Below are 26047 nucleotides of genomic sequence, written 5' to 3' on the forward strand. Positions count from 1 at the left end.
TCCACCTGGAATTTTGTATTAAACGTTTACAAGGGTTCAGGAAAGGTGTACAAAAAAAGGTAAAAGCCACATTTGTCTCTCCCCTCGCTCCAGCATCCCCACCTCCCTCAGCTGCCCAAAAATGTGCTTTGCCCAAGGCAAAACACCTCGGGCAGCCAGGAGACGGTTCGCAAAAAGCTGAAATGCTTGATGCATGTTTAGGCTCAGTCCTTAGTAATCCTGACATTATATTCACACTGCTCTGCTGCAGCCGGGGATAACCCGTGTGCCTGGGAGAGAAAAAGGGAAAATCTCCTCATTGGAGGCCACAGCAGCTGAAAACTAATAACACAAAAAGTATCAGCGCTTGGGACTGCTCCCCGTAGGTGGCAGGCACTGAGTGCACAGCCCAAAAATGCGCAGGGACTTCTACAGCCGTGAAGGAGCGACCTGAGGAGTGGTTCCTTGCGTGCCCCGAGCTCCAGGAGCCAGGGCCGGGCAAGCGGGCTGGGGAAGGACAGACAGACACCGGGCGGGACTCAGGTCAGCCCGCACGCCGCAGCAGCACGTTCACATGGGGTAGTTGAGGACGACGTCTTGCTTGGCCAACTCCAGCAACATGGGGTCATCGAAGAACTTGCTGATGCTCACGTCCTCGCTCAGGCCCTGCAGGGTAAGCGCAAAACCAGAGGTTATTCCTCCAGCCACTCATCAGCCATTGCGGCAGAGATCCCACAAAAAGCCCTGCTGTCCCACAGTGGGAGAAATTTTCAGGCTTCAGAGGAGGTAGGAGAATTTGCAAGGGATCAGGCGTTGATCAGTGGCTTGAATCACAGAACAGTTTGAGTTGAAGGGCCCTTCCCAGCTCCCCCAGTGCCCCCCCTGCCGTGAGCAGGGACATCTGCACCAGCTCAGGTTGCTCAGAGCCCCGTCCAGCCTGGCCTGGGATGTCTCCAGGGATGGTTCAGCCACCACCTCTCTGGCCAACCTGGGCCAGGCTCTCACCACCCTCAGGGACAACAATTCCTTCCTCATGTCCAGCCTCAATCTCCCTCCTTTAGTTTCAAACTATCACCCCTTGTCCTGTCACAACAGGCCCTGCTCAAAAGTCTGTCCCCATCTTTCTGATCGGCCCCTTTTAAGTGCGGAAAGGCCGCACTAAGGTCTCCCCAGAGCTTCTCTTCTCCAGCTGAAACCCCCAGCTCTCTCAGCCTGTCCTCCCAGCAGAGCTGGTCCAGCCTCGGGTCATTTCTGGGGCTCCTCTGGCCCCTCTCCAGCAGGTCCATGTGTGTCCTGTGCTGAGGACCCAGAGCTGGCCCAGCACTGCAGGGGGGGCTCACAGAGCGGGGCAGAGGGGCAGGATCCCCCCAAACCTGCTGCCCACGGGGCTGGGGATGCAGCCCAGTCTCTCGGGAAGCTGCCATGTGTGGTTGCTGCTGCTGATCACAGGTACCAGCTCCCTGCCCTCCCAACGGGGAGCTTGATACCTGGAAAGGGCTGTCAGGCATTGGAACAGGCTGCCCAGGGTAGTGGTGGAGTCACCATCCCTGGAGGGGTTGAACAGACGGAGATGAGGTTCTCAGGGACATGGGGCAGTGCCAGGGCTGTGGAATAGTTGGACTCGATGAGCTTTAGGGTCTTTTCCAACCAAAATGATTCTTTGATTCATGGGACGATTACAGGCACCAACAGGCAGCAGTGGGGGGATCAAGAGCGAAGGAAGTCCTGGTGCACAAAGGACATTGGTCCACTCTGGGAACACAGAGGGGACGTGGCATAGCCAATGGACAACACTGCAACAGCGCAGCTGCTGGTACTGGTGGACAGACGGACGCCACAGAGATCACTCTCAGAACGTACCTTCCTGCGCCTGGTCTTGATCATGAACTCTCTGGCCAGATGTGGGGCTGGCTGGGGCTCCAGGGGCCGGATGACGATGCTCTTGTCCAAGGGGTCACCAGGCACAATCTGAAACACAGCGCCAGGATGTGAGAGCGATGCTGGGGGACGGTTCAACCTCCTGGAGACCCTGAACTACAGGGGGAAACACCCTGGGCCCAGCGGACAGCCCCAGCCTCGGTGTGACAGCCCCGACACCCCATCTGTTCTCCTGGCACAGAAAAACTGTCACATCGCTACTGGTGATCGTGCCTGCGAGAAGTCACTAATACAGTGTTACTAACCCAAGCCAAGAACACATCCCACCTTCCTCACATGCTGCTGTACCGAGACCTCTAAAAACCTGCTAAGCAAACACCCCACGCGGGTCGCAGTCAGCGCAACCCTCTCGAGAAGTCAGGTGTGTTTATTCTTTCGGAGCCAAGCCTCAGGCTTTTATATCCTGACCTTTACACCAGCTCTGGGGGCTGAGTCGCTGCTGCTGCTCTCTCCTGGCTGCACCATGAGCAGCTGTGCACCTCGCAGCGGCAGCTCCTGCAAGACTCGACTTGCCTGAGTCAGGGAAGAAACCAGAGGATAGCGATCCATCCAAAACCCTGTTTTCCACAGGTTTAAAAAGCCTTGTCTGAAAGGCAACGTCAAAGTGTGGAAAACGATCTCTCAAACCCTGCTCCAAGCTCTGCTCCCCAGGCTACAGAGCACCAAGTGCACCCGAACAGCTTCTCCTCTCCCAGACAAGGATGTCCTCTCTTCAGGCACCAAAGGACCCTTATGCTCAGCAAGCAGCAGCGTTCAGTGCTCCCTCGCTAGGACAAAGGGTGATGTGACTCAGAATAAAGCTCCTGGCTTCTGGCAGACACTTAACAGGCAGCATACAAATCTCCCCAACTCGAGATCCTTTGGGGATGTTCCCCAGAGAAGTTGTCCTGCCCTGTGAGCTGTGGCACTGAGCTCTGCCTGATCCTACCGTGTCCCTCTTCCCATCTCACCAGGGCACGGACTCACCTGCCAGTGGTGGAAGACGGAGAGCGAGAAAGCTTGTCCCTGGGTGTGGGTCCTCAAGTCTGTCTCAAACCCAAATGAATCAATGGCCGGGATGAAGGCTTTGATGGTGTAGAGAGGAGAGCCCGGGATCGGAGCGTCTTGTGTCACGTGGCCTCTGTCAACATGTCAAGAGATTAGTCTGCCTGTGTGTCATTGAACCACAGAATGGTTTGGGTTGGAAGGGACCTAAAGATCATCTAGATCCCAACCCCCTGCCGTGAGCAGGGACATCTGCACCAGCTCAGGTTGCTCAGAGCCCCGTCCAGCCTGGCCTGGGATGTCTCCAGGGATGGTTCAGCCACCACCTCTCTGGCCAACCTGGGCCAGGCTCTCACCACCCTCAGGGACAACAATTCCTTCCTCATGTCTGGCCTGAATCTCCCTCCTTTAGTTTCAAACCATCACCCCTTGTCCTGTCGCAACAGGCCCTGCTCAAAAGTCTGTCCCCACCTTTCTTCTCGGCCCCTTTTAAGTCCAGAAAGGCCGCACTAAGGTCTCCCCGCAGCTTCTCTTCTCCAGCTGAACAGCCCAACTCTCTCAGCCTGTCCTCCCAGCAGAGCTGGTCCAGCCTCAGATCATTTCTGGGGCTCCTCTGGCCCCTCTGCAGCAGCTCCATGTGTGTCCTGTGCTGGGGACCCAGAGCTGAACACGTTGCTCCTGTGGGGTCTCATGTCCCTTTATATCTCCCCCGCTCTGGCACTTGGGAAGAACCAGGCACAAACCACAGGCTGCATGTGACCCTGGGCGCCCCCTCCCCACATGGCACAGGGGCTGCGATCAGTGGAACAAGCTCTGAGTGGGCACTTCATATAGATTTCCCCCTCTCCCCTCACTTCACAAGCAGCGCCAGGACTATGAGTGTCTCTGGCAGCCCACAGCAGCCCACAGCTCACCTCCGTCTCGCCAGCACCGTGTACACCGCGGACACGCAGTCAGCGGGAGCCTGCACCTCCACAAAGTAGTAGGGCTCCATCAAGCGAGGGGTGGCCTGTGGGGACAAATGGACACGAGCCACTGAGCCTCCAGCAGCACCAACACCGTTGGGTTCAATTAAAAGTCAGGGACTGGTGTGTTCTGGTCAAAGGCGGTGCCTGTCTGGGGATGAAAGGGCTCCTGCGGCCCCACAGCTGCCCAAACCGACATGAAACAAACGTTGAAAGGAGCTTTTCTCCTTCTGGCTGTGAGTCATATGCTTCCCTTTCCCGCACGCCCACCCTTCCCAGCAAGCCGAACAGCAGCAAAAATGGGAGACAGAGCAGATGCACGCAAGTTTGCAGCCCGGCTGGAACATGACGGCGTGGAAAACCCATCTGCCAGCCCACAAGGGCGCTGGAAACATTAATGGATGAATGAATCACAGAATCACAGAATGTTTAGGGATTGGAAGGGACCTCGAAAGCTCATCCAGTCCAATCCCCCCGCCGGAGCAGGAACACCCAGATGAGGTTACACAGGAAGGTGTCCAGGCGGGTTGGAATGTCTGCAGAGAAGGAGACTCCACAACCTCCCTGGGCAGCCTGGGCCAGGCTCTGGCACCCTCACCAGGAAGAAGTTCCTTCTCATATTTAAGTGGAACCTCCTGTGTTCCAGTTTGCACCCATTGCCCCTTGTCCTATCACTGGTTGTCACCCAGAAGAGCCTGGCTCCATCCTCCTGACACTCCCCCTTTCCATATTGATCCCCATGAATGAGCTCACCCCTCAGTTTCCTCTTCCCCAGCTCCAGAGCCCCAGCTCCTCAGCCTTTCCTCACACGGGAGATGCTCCACTCCCTCCAGCATCTTCGTGGCTGCGCTGGACTCTCTCCAGCAGTTCCCTGTCCTTCTGGAACTGAGGGGCCCAGAACTGGACACAATATTCCAGATATGGTCTCACCAGGGCAGAGTAGAGGGGCAGGAGAACCTCTCTGACCTACTAAATGAGTCGGTTTAAACTGACGTCTTTGGGGCAGATACGGCAGCACACGTGCCACCCGCGCTCCTTGGGGCCCGCAGGAGCCAGCGCAGCGCGAGGGTCGGTCTCCGTCACGCACAGCACGGTCCTCACCATCAGGAACGCGGAGTAGACCACTCTGCGGGCCGTCGGGATGATCTGTCCGCCGCCCCGGTGCAAGGGCTCCTGAGCAATCACTGCATCCAGGATCTTGAACTTCACATTGCGGATCACTGGGGAAGGGCAGAATGACAGTAAGTTGACTTGAGGAGGATGTTCTCTGCCACACCAGCACCAACTGTGCATGCCCAGAGACACGGGAAACATCCGGACAGACTTGGAGCCACACGAGTTCTCCTAAATTTAATCCCAGCGGGGAAAGTATGACCACGTCCTAACCCTGCACATCGAACATGAACAATTCGGCAGTGCATCTTGCAGGGTGCTCAGTGATCTGCACCTGAATTACACAAGGAGCAGAGCCGAGGTCAGGGAGCCAGCTCGCCAGCTACCAGGCCCTGGTTTGCAGGCAGACAGCAAATGCCAGTGTCTGGGTGGCAACTGCAGCCAGGCAAAACAGGGAGGATCTTAAATCTCCCTTATCACCCATCCCCAGTGCCGTCCCTGGCTGTGGCGTGTGAAGGGAACTGGTGAAGGGGCCAGGGGAGCCCCAGAAATGATCCGAGGCTGGACCAGCTCTGCTGGGAGGACAGGCTGAGAGAGCTGGGGTGTTCAGCTGGAGAAGAGAAGCTGCGGGGAGACCTTAGTGCGGCCTTTCTGGACTTAAAAGGGGCCGAGAAGAAAGATGGGGACAGACTTTTGAGCAGAGCCTGTTGCGACAGGACAAGGGGTGATGGTTTAAAACTAAAGGAGGGAGGTTGAGGCTGGACATGAGGAAGGAATTGTTGGCCCTGAGGGTGGTGAGAGCCTGGCCCAGGTTGGCCAGAGAGGTGGTGGCTGAACCATCCCTGGAGACATCCCAGGCCAGGCTGGACGGGGCTCTGAGCAACCTGAGCTGGTGCAGATGTCCCTGCTCATGGCAGGGGGGGCGCTGGGGGAGCTGGGAAGGGCCCTTCAACACAAAATATTCTGTGATTCTATGACTGAGGGACCACACCAGTAAAATCACTTGAACTCTTAAGAGACGGAAGAATTTAAAGTACATTATTAGCTCCACTTCTCCCCAGGTCCTACTTACATTCATCACAGAGAGGCCCTTCCCTGGTTCCCCACTGAAACCCCTGCACAATGCTGTCCTTCACAGAGCCCAGAAGTGACTTGTCCACCTACAGACAGATAGACAGACAGATAGACAGCTTCAGAGACCACACCTGCATCGGGAGGCAGCAATGGACAGACCCTGGTGTTTAACGGCCAGTTCCTAGAAGAGCAGCAGTGACGTCCCACATCCCCAGCGCCCATCCCTCCCTCTCATAGCTCAGGAGCATCATCTTCAGAGCTCGGCATCTATGCTACAAATTAAACGAGTCCGTATTTTGGTAATTGTTAGGGAACTGACTGCCTTAGCTTATTGAATTATTCATACAGAACTTGTTTAGAAACTGCTTATATAAAATTCACTTAGTGTAAGTTTGTTTAGACTGCAAGCTGTAAACTTTTGAACTTCCTGCTTCATTAAGCAAAAAAGGCCTCAGAGTGGTTCAAGTTAGAAGATAAGGGGAGACACATCCCTGGAGATAAGTAAAGGAACAGAACAGCATCTAAAAAAAGACAAACCAGAATGTTTTGGTTACTGTCAATACTTATTTTTCTCCAGGTGCAGGTGCAAAATAGCAGCTGGAGGTCAGGACTTGGACTGCCTGCCTGATGAAAATGAAGACATTAATGAAGAATGGGGAGACTCCAGACTCTAATTTTGCAATTGGCCTGGAGTGACACACAGCGGGGCGGGAGGCTTGGATTGGAGGGGTATAATTGCATAAGCTTCTCTTTATTTGAGGTCCCAGCTTGAGCTACCTTGCAAAAAAATTATTTATTTTGGAAGAGTTTCTGGAATCCATGCCTGAGTCTCTAAATTGGGAAATCTAGGGAAAAGAAACGTCCTAAACAGGGATCCTGAAAGGAAGGACATTTAGCTGCCGGTTTTGAGGACATTGGCCCAAATAGCAATGCCTGAAGAATAAGAGTATTTGCAAACCAGAGTACGGTGGAGAAAACACAGCAGATCTGAGACCTGCCAAACCACCACGCACTCCAACAGCATCGGGGCCTTGCTGCAGGTTCTGGAAGGAGCAGGACAAATGTCTCACTGAAACACAACCCCCCGCCCGTGTTTCTCACCTCCGAGGGCAGCGTATCGTCTACTAGGATGTTGGGACCAGTGGCGTCTGGCCCAAAGGCCCAGATGGAACGGGCAGCCAGCAAATCCCAGTCGTATTTGGTCTGGAAGAATTCACCCAGCTTCTTTCTGTAGAAGAGAAGAAACTTTAGGAAACAAGTATCTGACCTGCACTCACAACATATTTACATCCCTGTTCCCTTCAGGCATAAAACGCTTCAGATTTTACGTGGAGCAAATAATTTGCTGGAGAGGGATGATCCCGGAATACCTGGTAGGAATATTGGACCAGGACTCCTGCTTAGAGCTGTTGGCTGATACCGAGCACCTTGCAGATGCCACATTCCCTTTTTATCCCCCCAATTATTTGCTTCTATGATTCCTGCTCTCCCCAGATTGGTCACACCTGTTCCATGTTATCTGGACCACTTCATTTTCAATGTCCTCCGCGAGTCCCTTCTCCAGAGGCTCAGCGATCATCGTGATCTTGTTCCTGAGAAGAGAGACAGTTGCAATTAGTCTGCGGGATGATCGAAATGGGAGTAATTGGCAGGACCTCAGGGACGGCATGCTGCCTGGAACACAGCGAAGGAGAGGAAGCCATCCGTGTCCTTCGCTGTTACCGTCTTGCATGCAAAGACAGCCCGGGCGCTTAACAACTGCTCTCTGAAGCCTGTTCAGCTCCAGGTTGTTGAGGGACAGTGCGGCTCTGTCCCTCCTGCCAGGTGTCCAGCGCTCGCCCGGGCTGGACAAGGAAGCCTGTGGGCCAGGAATATGTTTCTATCAGAGCCAGTGCTCGCTGGGTCCCACACGCAGGATGTTGCCTTGGAGAACCCCACCAACGCGAGGAACCGGCCCCCGGAGCAGCTCGCTCCATGTGTCCAACAGTTCAAAGCCTGACCTAAGACTGGAACCATTCTGCTCCCTGAAATAAGGCTGCAAACATGGAGAGAGTGTGTCGGAATAGAAGAGGGTGAGAAGAACCAGAAACCACAGGGGAACACAGGAGAGCCATCCGCAGCATATGGCAGAGACCCTCAGGATCAACAAGTCCAACCATAACCCAAATCCAGCACTAAACCACCTCCCTAAGAACCTCATCTAAACGCCTTTTAAACCCCTCCAAGGATGGTGACTCCACCACTGCCCCGGGCAGCCTGTTCCAATGCCCGACAGCCCTTCGGGGAAGAAATTGTTCCCCAGATTCAACCTCAACCTCTCCTGGTGCAACTTGAGGCCGTTTCCTCTCGTCTTGGTGCTCGTTCCTTGGGAGAAGAGACCAACCCCCTCTATGCTACAACCTCCTGTGCTCCTAGAATTCACCCTGGTTATTCAGCCCACCTTCCCTTCCAGGCCTCCCTCTTTCAAACACATTCAACTCCTAATGCTTTGCTGGGGGAGGAAGAACCCCAGTGCACCACCAGGAAGGAAGAAAATCCATTTCAAGATGAAGTATGGATAAGAGAAGGCAAAGTTTTTGCTCATGAAAAGTTTGGGGAGGGGATGAAGTCCAGTCTCCACTGAACTCTGCCCATCTCCACCGCTCAGCTCACCCATGGGCTCTTACTTCTTGTTGGGTGTCTCCGCAAAGCACTTCAAGGAGGACGTTTCCACCACCGTCTCGCAGAATGTCACGACTGGATCGGCAACCTGCGATAATGACAACGTTTGTGAGGCTGTCAAGTATGCTTTTGTTTTGAAGAGACTGTTTGAAACCTTTGAACACCTACGGGAAAAAGCTGGTTCATCTGTCAGGGTTTTAATCAGCCCCGTGTGCGACCCACTGAGGCCTGCACAAACAGGTTTACTTATTCCTTCATTCAAACAAGACAGGAACATTTAAAACTAATTCCAGGTATGAAAAATTATGCTCAGTTCATTTATTTGATGCCAGCCAGGCAATGGCTGAAGCACACACAAAGCTGGAACATGCTCACACATTCCTGTCCAAGCCAGTTTTCAGGCTTTCAGTCACGCTAGTCTGACAGAGTCACAGAATCACAGAATGTTAGGGATTGGAAGGAACCTCAAAGATCATGTAGTCCAATCCCCCTGCCAGAGCAGGAACATCTAGGTGAGGTTACACAGGAAGGCGTCCAGGCAGGTTTGAATGTCTCCAGAGAAAAAGACTCCACAACCTCCCTGGGCAGCCTGTTCCAGTGTTCCGTCACCCTCACTGAGAAGAAGTTTCTTCTCAAATTTAAGTGGAACCTCTTGTGTTCCAGCTTGAACCCATTACCCCTTGTCCTATCATTGGTTGTCACCGAGAAGAGCCTGGCTCCATCCTCGTGACACCCACCCTTTATATATTTATAAACATTAATGAGGTCACCCCTCAGTCTCCTCTTCTCCAAGCTAAAGACACCCAGCTCCCTCAGTCTTTCAGGCTGTAAAGTTACTTTTAATAAGATCGTAGAATCATTTTGGTTTGAAAACACTGAAAATCATTGAATCTGACCATTACCCTACCCCGGCACTGCCCCATGTCCCTGAGAACCTCATCTCCATCTGTCCAACCCCTCCAGGGATGGTGACTGCACCACTGCCCTGGGCAGCCTGTTCCAATGCCCCACAGCCCTTTGGGGAAGAAATTGTTCCCCAGATCCAACCTCAACCTCCCCTGGCGCAACTTGAGGCCGTTTCCTCTGCTCCTGGCGCTTGTTCCTGGGGAGCAGAGCCCGACCCCCCTGGCTCCAAGCTCCTTTCAGGCAGTTCAGAGATCAGAAGGTCTCCCCTCAGCTCCTGTTCTCCAGCTGAACCCCCAGCTCCCTCAGCCGCTCCCATCACACTTGTGCTCCAGCCCCTCACCAGCTCCGTTCCCTTCTCTCAACTCGCTCCAGCACCTCAAGGCCTTTCTTGGCAGGTTGGCCCAGAACTGCCCCCAGGATTCACAGTTTGGCCTCCCCAGAGCCCAGCACAGGACGGTCACTGCCCTGGGCCTGCTGGCCACACCAGTGCTGGTACAAACAGCCCTTGCATCCTAACAGCCCTTTTTTTCCTTTTAAAAGGACCTGAAAAAATTCATATTGTATGTTCAGCTCGGTTTATTTTCCCATTCTTCTGAGATAAGGGCACAAAACCCACTTCCCAGCTGCAAAAACCCTTCTCATTTCCTCACCTTGATATCAATCTCTGAATACATCTTGCGCAGATCGTGCATCACACAGTCCAGGTAGAGCTCCCCGGTCCCCAGGATCACGTGCTCCCCAGACTCTTCCACCTGAAAGACAAGTGAGGGTTTCACTGAGAACATCACTGCTCATGGGCCCTTCCAGGCTCCTACATAAGCCCGAGAAAGGATCAGCTTTAAATAAATTGGTTGGGATCAGAGCACCCCCAAGGAAACCTCCCACAGCCCTTTCCAGCAGAAAGTGCTGATGTGCTCCCTGGCACAGCAAGGGGTGTGGTTTTCTGCTAGATTTACAGTTTTCTGCTATTTCCACATGATTTATGAGATCAACTGCAACAGCATGAAAAAACCCACAACAAAGAAACCAAGCCACAGTAAAAAAATATTTACTTTTAAGATCAGGCTACAAGGTAGCCCACAGCATGAGGTGCAAACAGCCACACGTACACCAGCAATACCTTGGTAGTGAGCGAGGGGTAACTCTTGTTGACTTTGCGGAGACCATCTAACATTTTGGGGAGCTCCGAGGGGTTGACGGGCTCTACAGCGATTTTGATGACGGATGTGGTGTTGAACTTCAAAGGACGGAAGATCTGAGCCTGAAACCAGATAAGGACAAAGAGCTGGATCTCTGCATCGTTCACTGGCCGCTGGAGTCAGACGCAGCATTTGAAGCTGCTCTCTTTTCTTTGGTGGCTCCTGTGCCCTCGCTCCTCCCAGACAAGGTTTCTTTAACCTCAGCACTGGAGCTTTTGGGCTGTGCTCCATCACCTCGGCTCCGTAAGCCACACACCGTACCTCTTCGTTGCCCCGAGGCTCCGTGACCGTCGCAGTCTTCACGATGGGCTGGTCCACTCCTTCAATCAGCACCCAGTTGCCAGCAGGAACCCGGTTGACCTCGATGTGGTACCTAAAAAGCCGGAGACTGTCACTGCAGCGCTTGCTGCTGCCAGGTTCAGGCCCTTGCAGTGCTGTCCTTGTCCCTGTTCCCAGCAGGAACGACTCCAGGGAACTCCTCTCCCAAAGGAACAAGTCACCAGAGCTTTACCCACCTCGCAACTGAGATCCAGAGGCGTCCGACAGTGCAGATCTGGGAATCCTCCTCATCTTCCAGGGTGTAGTTTTCTCCGAGGACCTTCACGGGCTGCCCAGCGTGGATGGTACCACTGAGCACTCTGCCAAAGGCATGGAACTGAACGCCGTCATCTGTGCTGTACATTTTCGTTGTGTGACACATCAGTGGACCCTTTTCAGGAAAAAGAGAGAGAAATAAACCTCTTTCAAAATACAGTCAGTCAAAAACCAGACACAGACCTGGTAGGACTCATGGATACAAAAGGATTAAAAGGCTGGAATTTAGAAATACCCCTTTTGACTTGCAAAGTCCTGTATTTCCTTTCACTGGAAGCCTTACATCTCCTTGCCCTGTACGGAGACCCTGGAATGGCTTTGGTGGATTTTTCTGGAGCTCCCCTCCCTCTTGTGGAACAGAAAACAGTGGTTGGGACAAGGCCAGGAGAAGAAATGTCACCTGCTGGCCTGCAAACCAGCTCAGGGCAGAGCACCCGAGCCCCCGCAGATCGTAGCTCTATGTCCCATAAGGTCACTCGACAACTGGCGATCTGGTGACAGTCACCACTGTTTAGTTTTACATGAGTAATCCCAACTCATTAAAATAAGAGATTCATTTTCTCTCCAGACATTAGAGCAAAAGCCAGGGGCACATTCCTCACTGAGCTGCTGGCTGGCGTTGGTGGCTCGAGACAACTCTGACAGCTCAGCACAAGCTGTTTGAGGAGGAAGGTTTTCACAAGGCTTTGATGCGAAAGGTGCTGACTAACTAACGTCGGGTTATTTTTAATCAGGAGAGTTCAGATCCGTTTTCTCAGAGTTTGGAGAGAGAATCAAACTTCAAGGAAAAGGGACAAAAAGGCAGCAAAAGGACACAAAATCACCCTGCAGTTCCCACGTGCTCTGAAGTCCTGACCCAGCGCAGTTCCTCTCTGAACACTGTCAAACAATTCTCTCTCTCAAGGCTGCCCTGGCAGGCAGCGCAAGTTTCTCAGAGCAAAGAGATTTGTTTCAGTATCGGATGAGAGGTTTCGAAACGCTGGCAGTCAGATGTGTGCAGATGGCTGCTGGGAGGCAGCTGCCCTGTTAGGGCAATGGGAGGAGGGCGTATTTGCCATGCTTTGGGACACGCAGAGCAAAGCAGAAGAGTTTCCTTACATCAGGGTCGCATTCACTCATGGCCTCCCCTAGATCAGAGTCCACGCCACCGGTGTAGGTATGTTCGATTTTCGTCTTGGCTCCCACCTTCGGGGAAGGGATGTGCTGCACACACATGTCCACAAAGCCTGGAAAAGTTATAATGCTTCATGAGAACACAATTAAGCAGCGTAAAGAAACGGACTCCAATAAACACACGACAAAGCCATTCGGACGGCAGTGCGCACACAGCAATGGGGAAGATGTGAGCAGTGTCTCAAGCTGTGCTTTGGGCAAATGGTTTAATATTTTACATTTGGAAAGCTGAGAAGGGGTCTGTGCAAGTGAGCCCCCCCTGGCTGCAACACAGCGTGCTGGTTTGGCTGAAAATGAGTTAATTTTCTTCATGCAGTTAGGAACCTTCCTATTTCATGGTCATTATTTGGACTTAGTTTGAGAACAAGAAGATAACAGCCCAGCACAGAGTTAATGTTTTTAATTGCTCTGGTCTGAGAGCCAAGGACACTCTGAGCTCTGCCCACAGGTGTGAGGCAGCGAGGAAGGGGATGGACGGACAGAGCTGGACTGACACCCAGACTGAGCAATGAGAGCGTTCCAGCCCGTTAGCGTCAGGCTTCAGATTTAAGGAGAGTCAGGACCTTCCGGTCTCTCTCTCACCTCTTCGCTCTTTTTGTCAGAGCTGGGGGAGTTCTGTTCAGGATGTTCAGTTCAGCCTTTTGCCATTTTGCAGAGGCCTCTGGGCCTTTCTGCCTTCTTTTTTTTTTTTTCCTCTCTTTGGGATCAGCTGTTCAGGACCAGGTGCTGCTTCCTGGGACTGGCTGCTCGGCGTGGACAGAGGTCATGAGGAATGACCTTTTTTAAATATTCTATTTCTATTATATATATACTTACTAGTAGCATGTTAGTATTTTGTTATTTTATTAAACTGTGTTTATCTCAATCCAAGTTTCTCCCTTCCCTTTCGATTCTCTCCCCTATTTGCGGGCTGGGGAGGGGGTGGGTGAGCAGCTGTCGTGGTTGTATTGCCAGCTCGGGTTAAACCACGACACAGCCCTGAGCTCTGCTGGATGTGAGACGAGGGTATTGGGAGGATTGTGGAGGGGAAGACCAACAGCATTTACCTGTGAATTCCCCAAAGAACTTCTTGCAGACGAGCCGCAGGAGGGGTCGAATGTTCAGTTTCAATTCCTCTTTGGTCAGGTGGATGCCAAGTTCATCCAGCGTCCTGGGCAGGGTCGTGTCCACATCCCCCACCACCTGCAAGACAAGCAGCACCGCTCTCAGCTTCACTGTCAGTGTCAGAGCCAACAACTCCCAGGCGCGGCTTCACCAGTGTCACCCTCGGGGCTCCTCACCTGCTCTGGTTTAGTGCTCACACAAGAACTGGTTGGTTCAAACTATCATAGAATCATTTTGCTTGGAAGAGACCCTTAAGATCATCTTTGAGACCGTTAAGATCATCATTATCACTTGGCTGATATTAAGGCACACTAAGAAAAGCAAAGGCAGCTCTATTAACCATGCAATGCAAGGATGTATTTGTAAGGAGCAGCTGTTATGGGGTTGCTGCACTCCAAACCCAGAAATCTGTGAAGATCACACTATATAACAGGACGGGCAAGTCCCACGGGCACCAGACACACCATCGCATCATGTTCAGCCCTTGGCTGCTCCTACTGGGAGCTGCGGGAAGAAGGAACCAGCACACACCTGAGCCAAGATCTTGTACAGGGGCTCCAGAATGAACTCCACGAAGCTGCGCTGGGAGCTGCTCGTTGGGGCCTTTTTGGTGAACTTGCGGCTGTTGAGGGACAAAAGGAGAGACATGAGGAGCAAGAACTACTGCAAACACGGCCCCTGCTCTCCCCAGGTCAGCTTCTCCCTCCCAGTCCCCCCGGGAAGCATTCACGGATGCAGGAGTCACACGTGCTCCAAAAAAAAGCCAGAGCAGGCTCTGCTCCCGCTTACGGGATTCAAAAGAACCACGTGGATTCACACCAAGCAGAAGCCTCACTCAACCATTCCCAGATATTACTCCATCACAGGACAACTCAGGCTGGAGAGGACCTTGGGTGGGCATCTTGCCCACGTTTTCCAGAGAAAGGAAGAAAAAACGAGCAATAAAGTAATAGACATTTAAACAGGCTCCTTACGTCTTCGGGTTGAAGTAGATGTCACCCCAGAGGCGCTTCGCAAACTCCTGGTAATTGATGTCTCCTAAAGGGAAAAAAGCAAATGACAAAAGTCTCTCAGATGACTCTGGATTTCTCTCATCTTGCAAGTCTTTGGGTTTAGGCTTTTAGAACAACCCTGAGGACTCGATTTAATGGACCAATGCTGGTCCTAATTCTGAATAAATGATTAAGCCCTGACCAGGTGGGCAGAAAACAGCCTAGCAAGGCCAGTTCACACACTGACTTCTCAGGAACATTTCAACTCTTAATTACACCCAAGGTTAGAGCCGAGAAGCGCAGGGCTGCCAGACGCCACGCTGCAGGAACCCGGCTACATCTGCTTCATTTTCCTGCCGCTCATGCTGCAGTGCCAAGGTGCAGTGATGGCTCACACCCCATCTGCCCCGCAGGCTGATCGCAAGCGTTTTCTGCCTTGCTGAACATCTCCAGGTTCTCTTCTCTTTTTCGGCTGATGCGCTAAGCACACAGCCCAATACCCAAGCGCTGAAGGAACAGTGCAGTGCTCGGCTGTCACGGTAGATTTACAAAGAATAAGACAGCGGTGATAATTTACAGCAGTTCCCAAACAAGCTTTTGCTTTGGGCAGATGTGCAAGCGTAAGAAATTTCACGGTGGCTGCGGTTTTGACAGTTAAACTCTTATAACTCATGTTAGTTGAAGTGTGGTGGCTGCACATAAAATCCCTGGTGGCCACAATCGAACGTTACTGATTTCAAGCACCCGTTCGGCTCGTGTCTGCCCCACGCGGATCACGTCTCCTTCCGACTGCGCCTGCATCTTTATCAGCCCTGCAAAGAAGGGGCATTGCACTCGCAGGCAGCGAGTTAACACTGCGACAACCAGGGAGCTCATTTATTTCTCCAAACTCACGAGGACGCACGATAGCCCTGACACGTCAGTCCCTGACCTCTACAACTCCATCCCCCTCAGGCTCGCTCCTCTGCCAGAGCTAAACCAGCTGCTTTGCAACATCCTCCTTCCCCTGCTCACGGCTCCGGCAGATCACCCCGAATTCCCCGGTGTGAGACTTCAAAAGCCTGGGCCGCGCAGCTGGGTAACGCCAGCGCAAGGCTCTGCTTTTACAAGCGGCATATTGCCTTGAGCGGGCACCTGGGGAACTGGAAATTAAATCAAAGCCAGCAAAAGATAGTTTCTTAAAAAAGAAAGAGGGCAAGAGTGCAAAACCTTGTGGGCCAAGCTTGCACCCGGCTGCAGCTGAGTCTCAGGCTCTGGAGGCTTTTGTGAAAAGGCAGCCTGAGCTTAACCGCTTCGCTCCTGAGCTGCTCGGGTCAGGAGGGAAAGCACGACACAGCCACTTGCCTTCAACTGCCACAGCAGGACTTGTTTTGCTGCTTAAGGGTATGTATAAAATATTGGCTTCTGACTCAAGAAACATTTATCAGGAGAAACTATCTAGTTAAAAGCAAGTTAGAACAGTATTTTTCACTTTTTACCACCCAGGGCTCAGATCTGCAGCACCTCTCAACTCCTAGAAATTCAAGAATGCACATACTGGCCGTGTTTGTGCAGCTGAAAGGCTCAGAAAGCCTCACCAAAAAAAGGTTAGGAAATGAGATGTTAAAGTGTACAAGGTTTCTGGATAATCCTCACCATATGTGTCTGCATAAATCTTTGCAAAAGATCCCAGCGTGAAGCAGATGCTGTACTGTGAGCTGGAGAAACACACGTTGCCCAGAAGGGGAGACAGAACGAGGTTCTCGTCGGTGGAATACATGCTGAGAGGAGACAGTTGTCAGAGACAAGAAAAAGAAATAAAATCAATGTTACAAACCAAGGAAGACACTTAAATCCACTTCCCACACCCAACAGCAGTATGTGATAGGCAAGGCTTCTACATTGCCAAACAGCATCTTAAAACCAGCTGCAGTTTACTTGCCATTGGAATTTCAGGGTCGGCATCATTTTATGAGTATAAACCTCAAAGCATTGTTGCACAAAGAAATATTTAAAGACCTAGAGCTAAAAAGTTACCAGCACAAGTGCTTTGTATTTTTTGCCAGGTAAGAGTTTTTCTTCCCCTAAAAAAAAGGCAGCAAAGTTGCTCAATCAAGCAAGGAAAAAGATGATCCAAGGCAAAAAATGTAGGGATAGAATTGAGTCGAAACAGTTTTAATGAGTTCAACAGGCTGCCCAGGGCAGTGGTGGAGTCACCATCTCTGGAGATGTGTAGATGAGGTTCTCAGGGACATGGGTTAGTACCGGAGTTGGGTTATGGTTGGACTCGATGATCTTAAGGGTCTCTTCCAACCAAAATAAGGATACAGCCAAAATAAGGATACAGCCTGGAAAATCTCAGTGTATTTGAGACATCTGGGAGCACAGAATTTCCCCACTCTGGTCATACGTCCACTTTCGCTACTTTTTAACGGGGGGAAAAAGAGCCGATCCCGAGAAGTTTGTCAGAATTCAGGCAGGATCAGCTCTTCCTGTATAATTCAATATTTTGGCTAAGATGAATTTCCAGTCATTCTTCTGCCCTGTTTTCTATAATTCAACACATCAAGAGATAAACTCGTGGGGTTTTAGGCAGAGAAACACAGCTGCAAAAGAACAGGGACAGCAAACACTAACGAAGCATCATCCCCACCACCCATACCTGATCAGGCCGTTAACTTCATCTACGATGTGTCGGAGTTTGTAATACGCATCGGTGGGCGGCAGCTTCAGCTCCAGGATCAGCCGGTCTATCTTGTTGATGCAGACAGTGACCGCGAGCCTCTCCTGCACCGCGTGCTTGATCAGCCTCTCCGTGTTCAGCATCACCTGCGGGGAATAACCAGCATCAACACCGCTGGGAAAAGCCCTCTGCAAAATGCCATCTGGGGCGTGACAGGCAAAGCAGCGACCCTTACACTGCGCTGCGGCAGAAAAGCCTGAACTCAGCCACCAGCGCTCAGATAGTCCTCCGGAAATAGGTGCTAACCCAACCAAATTCCTTGAATTCTACCCCTTGGACACCCCTGATATAAATAACCTGCTCGATTTTAGGTATCCTGGGGATGGAGACGCAAATGAGTTAGATAATCAGCCTATAGGTCATCACATCAGCCCTGGATGCAGAAGCCAGAGGCCTGACTCGCTGCTTTGGCTGGAAAACACTCTCGCTTCCCAAACCGTCCTCCAAAAACCCTTCAGCATGGAAAGCTGAACCCATCAAAGACTCCAGAGGAAGAGATTTGGATGTTAACCCAGGAGAACCCGGCACTCACCCCCTCAGCCGCATCGATGAAGAGCACGACACCGTCCGAAATGCGAAGGCCAGCTGTCACCTCGTCAGAAAAATTGACGTGACCTTCAAAAACACAAAGCGAGGATGAGAACCAGAGTAAGTCCTGACGCCAGCAGCGCAGAGGGGTAGGGATTTGCTTCAGCTTTAATGCTATTTTTTGAGAATAAACACAACAACTCCTTTAAGAGGCACTTTTCCTCACATTTGTTACTGTTTTTCTCACAGCTCTGTGCAAGTACTTCAGGAAAAGGAGGGAGATGACTTCTCACCAAAGAACAACAGATGCCTCTCCCTCCAGTCTCCTCCTGCGCTCTAACCTCCCGCATCTTGAGCTGCAACTCAACAGATGTGTCTCAAGACCCTCTTTCCTAAAGTTTGGCCTTAGTTTCTTACAACAAGTTGATCCATGATTATTTTCCCCCCACAGAAGCTTGTCAGAGGCTGGAGGGAACTTGCTGAGGCTCGCTCTGGGGCAAGAAAAAAAGCACCGCTCCCGCTGTGCATGGTGATACCTGGAAAATCCAGCTCCTTGTATACTTGAGTGGAACACATTTTCAGCCTCATTAGCTCTCAATTAGGTCAGCTAATCAGAGACATAAGCCTGACTAAGAGCCAGCTGCACAGTCCTTACAGCTGGGAGTGATTTTGGAAGAAGGAATTCAGCTAAAGGCTCAGGACTAGGCTGGGATCATCTATAAAAACCACAAAACATGCGTTCGCACCTGCGAACAAAAACTTCTCAGGGTTTCACCGCACCCAAGTGACATTTCCAGCTGTATCTTTGAGGCTTCAGGGTCCAGATTCTTTGTTTTTGTGAGAGCCAACACTACACAAACCTGCAACTGAGACAAAAACTCTCTGAAACCCTAATTAAACATCCCTGTTCGTGTTTGCTCTGTTCGGCACCATACGGAGGACCAAAGGGGTTACTTAATGAGAAATCTGGGTTCATATAGTCACATATCTGCCCCACACATGGAGCTGCCTTCAGCTAAGTGCATCCCAAACCAGGATTTTCAGGATTACACCATCACCTGGGGTGTCGATGATGTTGAAGAGAAAAGATTTTCCTTTGGTGTCCGGCAGCACGATAGTCACTGGTGTGCTCTTGATCCCCACTCCCCTCTGAAAGGCAGGAAATCGGGATTATCCGTTAAAAGAAAAAACAAAAACACATCACCATGTAAAGATGTAAAAGATGGCCAAGGAAAAATGAGAGAGATGGAGAACAGAACATCCACACAGCCCAACCTCCCGCACTCAGAGAAGGAGTAACAACCTCTGAGCGCTGCGGTCCCCAGCCCAGCTCCTCCATCCATACTGGTTCAGACTGGGAAGCACAATCTCCACCTCATTTCAGCTGAGGAAGTATGAGACACGACCCCAGAGACAGAAAATGCTTGTTTTTTCTGTGCTTTCGCACTTCTGCTGTTATCGAGTTTTACCACAAAGCAGCAGATTTGATCACCCAGAGTATAAAGTAAAGTGCTAAGATTAAAAGAAAAAAATGCTTCATAGGATTGGTCTGGTCATGACAATATTTAGCGAGTAGGACAAAATAAGATTCTCAACCACATGGAGGCAGAGCTAAGAGTTCCCATCAAAGGAAACCGAGGAGAAATATCTTTATTTTGAAATAATAGTTTTTCTCTTCAGCCACTATTGCTGCCAACCCCTTCCACTTCTTTCTCTCAAAGAAAATAAGAGTTACCCATATGCTGGGGTAACTCTGCTATAGATTTTCAACATCACAAAGGTTGTCCTGATAAATAAAATCAGACGTGGAGATGAGAGGTGCAGGAAATGAAACAAAGTTGGACCAAGGATCTTACTGGGGCAAACAAGAGGAGCGGATCATTTTATTGATAAAGAAAATAATCAAAATGTGGAAAGCACAAGAAGATGCTAAAATGGAAGAGGAATTTGCCAACAGTAACTAACTATGAGTAAAGCATAAGACAACTGGATAAAAGTCACTGCTTATTCTACAAAACTCACCTCTTGCTCTGTGAACAATATATCAGTGTAGCAAAGCTGCAAAGACAAAACAAAAGCCAGTATATCACATTTTGGTAGCAAATATCACGTTCGAAGCAGAACACAATAACTCTACACAGGGTGAAGGTGGCAGGTGACGGAGACAGAATCAGGACTGAGCTCTGGCTTCCCAACCCTACATTATTATCACTAAACCTTGTTTTCCCCACGTACAGTCCTGCGCCCTCCGAGTGTAAAACACAACCCGTGTTCCAGGGCAGGAACACGCACAGCTCACTTACGTCCTGGTCGTAGCGCTTGCGGATTTCTGGGTGTGTCTGTTCTATGAGGCAGTCAACAAAACACGTCTGAAAAATATCAAACCACATGAGAAAGGAGGTGAGTGTGTTCAGAGAAACACAGGTGCAACCCCGTCCCTCCAGCAGCAGGACACAGAAAGTCGGGCACGTTATTATTTCCACATGGATGAAAGAAAACCTGCAAATGGATCTGGAGAGGGGCTGGGGAAGAAGGGATGGAGAGCAGCCCTGCGGAGAAGGACCTAGGGGTGTTGGTTGAGGAGAAGCTCAACATGACCCGGCCGTATGCTCACAGCCCAGCAGGACGATTGTCCCCTGGGCTGCATCCCCAGCCCCATGGGCAGTGGGTTTGGGGGGGATCCTGCCCCTCTGCCCCGCTCTGTGAGCCCCCCCCTGCAGTGCTGGGCCAGCTCTGGGTCCTCAGCACAGGACACACATGGAGCTGCTGGAGAGGGGCCAGAGGAGCCCCAGAAATGATCCGAGGCTGGAACAGCTGGGAGGACAGGCTGAGAGAGTTGGGCTGTTCAGCTGCAGAAGAGAAGCTCTGCGGAGACTTTAGTGTGGCCTTTCCGGACTTAAAACGGGCTGAGAAGAAAGATGGGGACAGACTTTTGAGCAGGGCCTGTTGCGATAGGACAAGGGGTGATGGTTTGAAACTAAAGGAGGGAGATTCAGGCTGGACATGAAGAAGGAATTGTTGGCCCTGAGGGTGGTGAGAGCCTGGCCCAGGTTGGCCAGAGAGGTGGTGGCTGAACCATCCCTGGAGACACCCCAGGCCAGGCTGGACAGGGCTCTGAGCAACCTGAGCTGGTGCAGATGTCCCTGCTCATGGCAGGGGGGGCACTGGGGGAGCTGGGGAGGTCCCTTCAGCACAAAATACTCTGTGATTCTATGAAATAACCACATGAGCAAGAGGAGCGGACAGCAAGCGCTGCTGAGAGCTGGAGGGCTCAGGAGCAACGGTCCAAGCACCAAACCGATGGTTAAAACCGCCCGATGCCCGCGGGTCCTCCCGCTACCTTGCCATGGTGAAGGTGCCCGCACAGAGTCACGTTCCGAATCAGCTCCGAGTTGTCCATCAGATCTGCCAGGAAACTGGAGAAACAAAACACAAAAGACTGTTGGAGGCTTCTGCTGCATCTAAGAAAAGCAGGTGCCATTTCAGCTCCGCTTTCTCTTCAAAGTGCCCCCTGAATCCTCTCCAAATTTTCATTCCGGCGCTGCCCTGCGGAGGACGAATCCCACCTTCCAGATGGGAAGGACGAGAGAGTTGGAGTCCCAGACAGATGGCAGTGGGTGGGAGGATACGGAGCTGGTGAAACTGCCAGCAAGGGAATATTATTGAAGATTTTTCATCTCTTCTACTCAGTATTAGAGCAAAAGTCACATCCACATATTCAGATGATGAAATACTTCCACTCAAATAGTGGCAGGTCGTCAAGTTAATCAGAGAGCTGGATAACGAGCACCCCACGCAGTTTTAAAAAGTGGCCACGGGGCTCCACGAGCCATTAATTCTGCTTTTCAGGTCTTAAAACAGTGATGTTACTAGGGACTCGAGGGAACAGGAATGGAATTTAAACCTTTTTAGAACTATAACTGAGCTGGGAAATGATGGGCCGGTCACTTCTGTCTGGATCCCGGCCAAAATATAATTGAGATCCTAAATTACCAACTCCTCGAAACAATAATGGGAGGCTATAAAACACACGCATATTGCTGTGGGTCTGCACAAAATAAGTGCTGTCAGATAATCTCCTGTTTAAAAAGATTTAATTTTCACCAATGCCGTAGACTCCTTAACGTACAACATCTTGATTAAGAGCTAAAAAATAAAAAAATCAATGATAATACTGATTAAAAGCTTGCTTATTGGTCTTAAAATAAGGCTAAATGGGAAATCAATACCAAGCTTGCAGGTTTCTGGCTACGTCCCACAGGGAATTTCTCTTGGCCCCATCCAAACCATTTATAGCAACGAACAGGACGAGGAAGAATTAATTACAGATGGAACGAGCAGAGGACATGGAGATCAGGAAGGCGGCAGATAACAAAGAGGAGAGGTCACTAAGAGCGAAAGGGGCTGCTCAGAAAAATCAACCCCAGTGGGCTCTGTGGTTTAAATCTGGCCAAATCGAAAAATCTCTGATCGATGAACACGACCCCAAGGAGAAAAGGGTCCTGGGCATCCAAGTGACGGAACACGAACTCCAGCAAAATTTTATTGCCGGAAAATAAGAGGATCTTTGGTGACTGCACACGCCGGAGTGTGTTCGGCACACGGGGAACCACTACGCAGCGAGGTCTGGGATCTACACCTGAAGACGACTGTTAAAAATGGGAAAAAAGCTCTGACGAGCCCTGAAGTGGTGTGTGGAAAGCTGAGCCTAACGAGACACTCACGCAGCTCAATCTGTTCATCCTCAAATAGACAACGTACAGAAACGCGGCGCACACGAGGATACAGAGCCCTCCACCCATCGGCAAAAAGCCGACGTTGACGCTGAGATTATATTTGTAATAGAGAAAGTAAACAAGTGTTTCTATTCCTTATGAAAGTTGCGTGAGATGTCTCGAATTTTAAATTCATTTGGATTTATTTCCAGGAGGTTTCCTCCCAATCCTGGTGGGGCACAACACAAAGGGATGATTGGGTGCAGATTCACTGCAGCGTCGTGCTGACCTACGCGCGGCTGTACGTACAACCAGCAGAGTGAAAATTCCCCACGGAAAGCCCTCCAGGATAAATGGGAATTAATTTAAGGCAGCAGTAGGGCAGCGGTCACTGGGATCAACCCAAAATGTCCCAGTACAACATGTGCCACATGCCAACCGTATAAATATTCTTGAGCCAGTCAGGAAAACTGAACTTCGGCAAATCTGCACCATGAGGGTTTCTGATTATGAAGCTCTAGATCAGTCGTTGAGGTAAGATTTACATTCTATTTCAGAAAAATAAGCCTTATGCTGCAGCTGTGGAGGAAAAATATCTGTAAAATGGTTGGTCTTGTATTGTCTTCCTCTTGTTTTTCATTTAAAATCTGGGAAACGGCTGCACTCTCAGTTCTGCTGCTGGTGTTGGTAAGAAACAAAGCAAATGCCCCCCAAATCTGCCTCCCCCACACAGCACACACCCTCTGCCCCCCGAAATCTGCCTGCAAACAACAGCCAGCGAGGAAATTGCAGCACAGATGGCCTGAGCCAACATCCACGCGTTAACCCCCCCCATCCAACTTACTCCATCTCATAGACGGTGACCGGTAACGTCTGTTCCATCAAAGAGAACTTTTTGGTTTTCACAGGTTTAATAATTGGCTCTGAAAACAAGAGAAAGAACAATAAACTGCTGTTACCAGAGACCCTGAGCCCAGCAGGCTCAGGAACAGTCACAGAGACTTTTGCAGACAAAAATACGATTTTCAAGCTGACAGATTCTCTCAGTTTTTTTATAATAGCAGTTGTACTAGATGATTGTTGCAGGTCCCTTCCAACTGAACCATTTTATTATCTAACAGAAGGGTCAAATGAGACGACTTCAACACATTTTTATTTCTCCTTAAGCATCTTTCCAGCGTTTTTCAATATCTGTTGTTCAAAAGGCAGTTTGTTTGGCACTTCTAAGCGCCCTAATCTGCGCATTGCTGGACAGACAAGAGTCTGCGCGTTCCTGGGGCTGAGAGGGAATACGAAAGGGGCATTATAACAGAATGAAACACTATTTTCCCTTTCCCCAGGATCCATTAAGAGCCTTCTCCTCCCTCCACCACTCACCAGTGAGGGGCTGTGTGTCTTCCTCTTGTACGATGGTCTCTACTTCGGGTCCGTACACCTCCTCGGCGGTGGGGTAGTATTTCTTATCCTCATGCAGCACCACCTCCATCCCCGGGTGGTCTTCATCGTGGTCCCCCATGTCATCATCATCGTCGTCGTCCTCCAGCTGCAACCAATGCTCACACTGAGCTGCTGTCGGCACCAAAGCGCTTTACAAACACCGGGCACCCCAGGAGGCACAGGCTCGGTGTCGTATGGGGAAAGAGAAACACAAACCCAGCTGGGGAACCAACAAGGCGGCCCCAGCACCTCCCACCCAGCCCAGAGCGGTTTGCAGAGGTGTCCTCTGCAAGGAACACACCCATTCCTGCCAAATTTTAGCAGCACCTTGAAAACGAACAGCAAGAAGATCCACAGAGAGGTCTGCAGGAGCAACAACTCCCACCCCTCACTCACCCACACGACAGAACCCTGAGGAACTGCAGGAACAGGACACCAGATGGGGCTCCCTCGGTGCTCAATGCTCTCCCAGTGTGGTGGAGCAGCCTCTGCTGCCCTCCCTGCTCTACTCTAGAGCCTGTGGAGTCTTGTTCTCCCCTCACACCAAGGAGCTGAGCTCCCTGCAATTCTGCTGTGCTGTTGTGCGTGTTACTAAAGGCTTGAAGAGCTCACGGAATGGGTACGGATCCTCCATTCCACTAAACACAAATAAAAATGCCAAGTGCAGCTCCAAGTTCTAACCACGACTCAAGCCAAAATTTTGTGTTTCCCTTCCCTGGGGACAGACTTTTGGGCAGGGCCTGTTGTGACAGGACAAGGGGTGATGGTTTTAAATTAAAGGAGGGAGACTGAGGCTGGACATGAGGAAGGAATTGTTGGCCCTGAGGATGGTGAGAGCCTGGCCCAGGTTGGCCAGAGAGGTGGTGGCTGAACCATCCCTGGAGACATCCCAGGCCAGGCTGGACGGGGCTCTGAGCAACCTGAGCTGGTGCAGATGTCCCTGCTCATGGCAGGGGGGGCACTGGGGGAGCTGGGAAGGGCCCTTCAACACAAACTGATTTGCTGAATCCTTTAAAAACCAAACCCACCCTGATCCTCAGGAGCCAAACTCAACCACCGAACAAAACCTCAAAGCAGAATCTGAGTCCAGCATGGGGAAGGAATCACCGGCAGCTTGTGAAGCCCGTGGTGTTCATCCCGTGGGGGTCCCGGGCAGGACGAGGCTCCCCCGGGACACCGCCCCCACTCACCTCGTCCAGGTCCTTGGACTCTCTTCCCAACTCGTCATCGTCATCGTCCGAGTCCAGCTCGGGCCCGATGTAGTTCCCGAACTCGTCGTACAGGTCGGTGTCCATGCTGGGGGACAGGGGAGGGTCGGAGGGCGCACACTCTGCCCCGCGCACCCGGGGGTCCCCCGAGCCGCCCCCAGCACCCGCCGCCGCACCGGGGCTGCCGGCCCGGCCCTGCACCGTGCGCGACCCCCCGGGCTCGCCCGCCGCTCCCCGGAGCGCTGCACGGCCCCCAGGGCCCGGCCTGCCCGCCAAGTGCCCGCCAAGTGCCCGCCAAGTGCCCGCCAAGTGCCCGCCAGCTCCACCGCCACCGCCACCGCCACCGCCCCCTCCCCGGCTCCACCGCCCCCCCCGGCCTCACCCGATCCCGGCCCCGCTCCCGCTCTCACCCGCCGCGCTGCCCTCGCCGCCGGCGCCACCGACACTGCCGTAGAAGGCCCCCGGGCTGCCCGCGCCGCCTGTCGCGACACAGCCCCACGCGCCCGCCTTTTCCGCCTGGAAAGAGCCGGGCGGCACGGACGAGACCGGGAACAATGTCCGCGGGGTCTCGGTGGCCTCGGGCCGGGCAGGGCCGCTCGGGGCGGCGGGGCCGGTTCTGTCAGGCACGGCCGGGGCAGCCCCACCGGGGCCTCGGCCGCGCTGCCCGGTCGCTATGGCGACGGGAGGGGCCCGCGCGCCGCGGCGGGAGCTCGGCGGGGGCGGCGGCGATATCGCGATAGAGGAGAGTCCCGGGG

The 26047-nt window shown here is 51.9% G+C and overlaps 1 protein-coding gene across 2 annotated transcripts; it reads right to left on the reverse strand.

The window, feature by feature from the left end:
* EFTUD2 (elongation factor Tu GTP binding domain containing 2) lies at window positions 1-25738 on the reverse strand. 2 transcript variants are annotated; one of them, XM_065650863.1, is made up of 28 exons: window positions 25703-25738; window positions 25275-25380; window positions 24025-24190; window positions 23492-23570; window positions 21273-21348; window positions 20236-20301; window positions 19955-19990; window positions 18991-19081; window positions 17937-18019; window positions 17324-17490; window positions 16318-16442; window positions 14665-14728; window positions 14222-14312; window positions 13633-13768; window positions 12512-12639; window positions 11335-11528; window positions 11081-11192; window positions 10741-10881; window positions 10271-10372; window positions 8720-8802; window positions 7559-7645; window positions 7155-7281; window positions 6052-6139; window positions 4968-5086; window positions 3816-3910; window positions 2884-3037; window positions 1840-1947; window positions 1-645 (listed from the first exon to the last, which is right to left on the reverse strand). In XM_065650863.1, the coding sequence occupies exons 2-28, from the start codon at window positions 25377-25379 to the stop codon at window positions 550-552; spliced, it is 2919 nt and encodes a 972-aa protein (XP_065506935.1). In that variant the 5' UTR covers window position 25380; window positions 25703-25738; the 3' UTR covers window positions 1-549. The 2 variants fall into 2 exon arrangements, with proteins under 2 accessions (XP_065506935.1, XP_065506936.1); XM_065650864.1 differs by having other exon boundaries at window positions 25675-25717.
* Window positions 25739-26047: the final 309 nt, after the last annotated feature.

This window comes from Caloenas nicobarica, chromosome 24 (genome assembly GCF_036013445.1).
Source record: "Caloenas nicobarica isolate bCalNic1 chromosome 24, bCalNic1.hap1, whole genome shotgun sequence".
Taxonomy (NCBI): Eukaryota; Metazoa; Chordata; class Aves; order Columbiformes; family Columbidae; genus Caloenas; species Caloenas nicobarica.

Bases quoted from the DNA above. Each gene is read 5' to 3' on its own strand.
- EFTUD2 (XM_065650863.1), bottom strand. From the start codon at position 25,379: ATGGACACCGACCTGTACGACGAGTTCGGGAACTACATCGGGCCCGAG. The intron at 14,729-16,317 runs GTGAGGATTATC...TTTTCCCTTTAG, and splicing joins GATTTATGCAGACACATATG to GAGACATCAATTACCAGGAG. The intron at 14,313-14,664 runs GTAAGGAGCCTG...GTCCCTCAACAG, and splicing joins ATCTACTTCAACCCGAAGAC to CCGCAAGTTCACCAAAAAGG.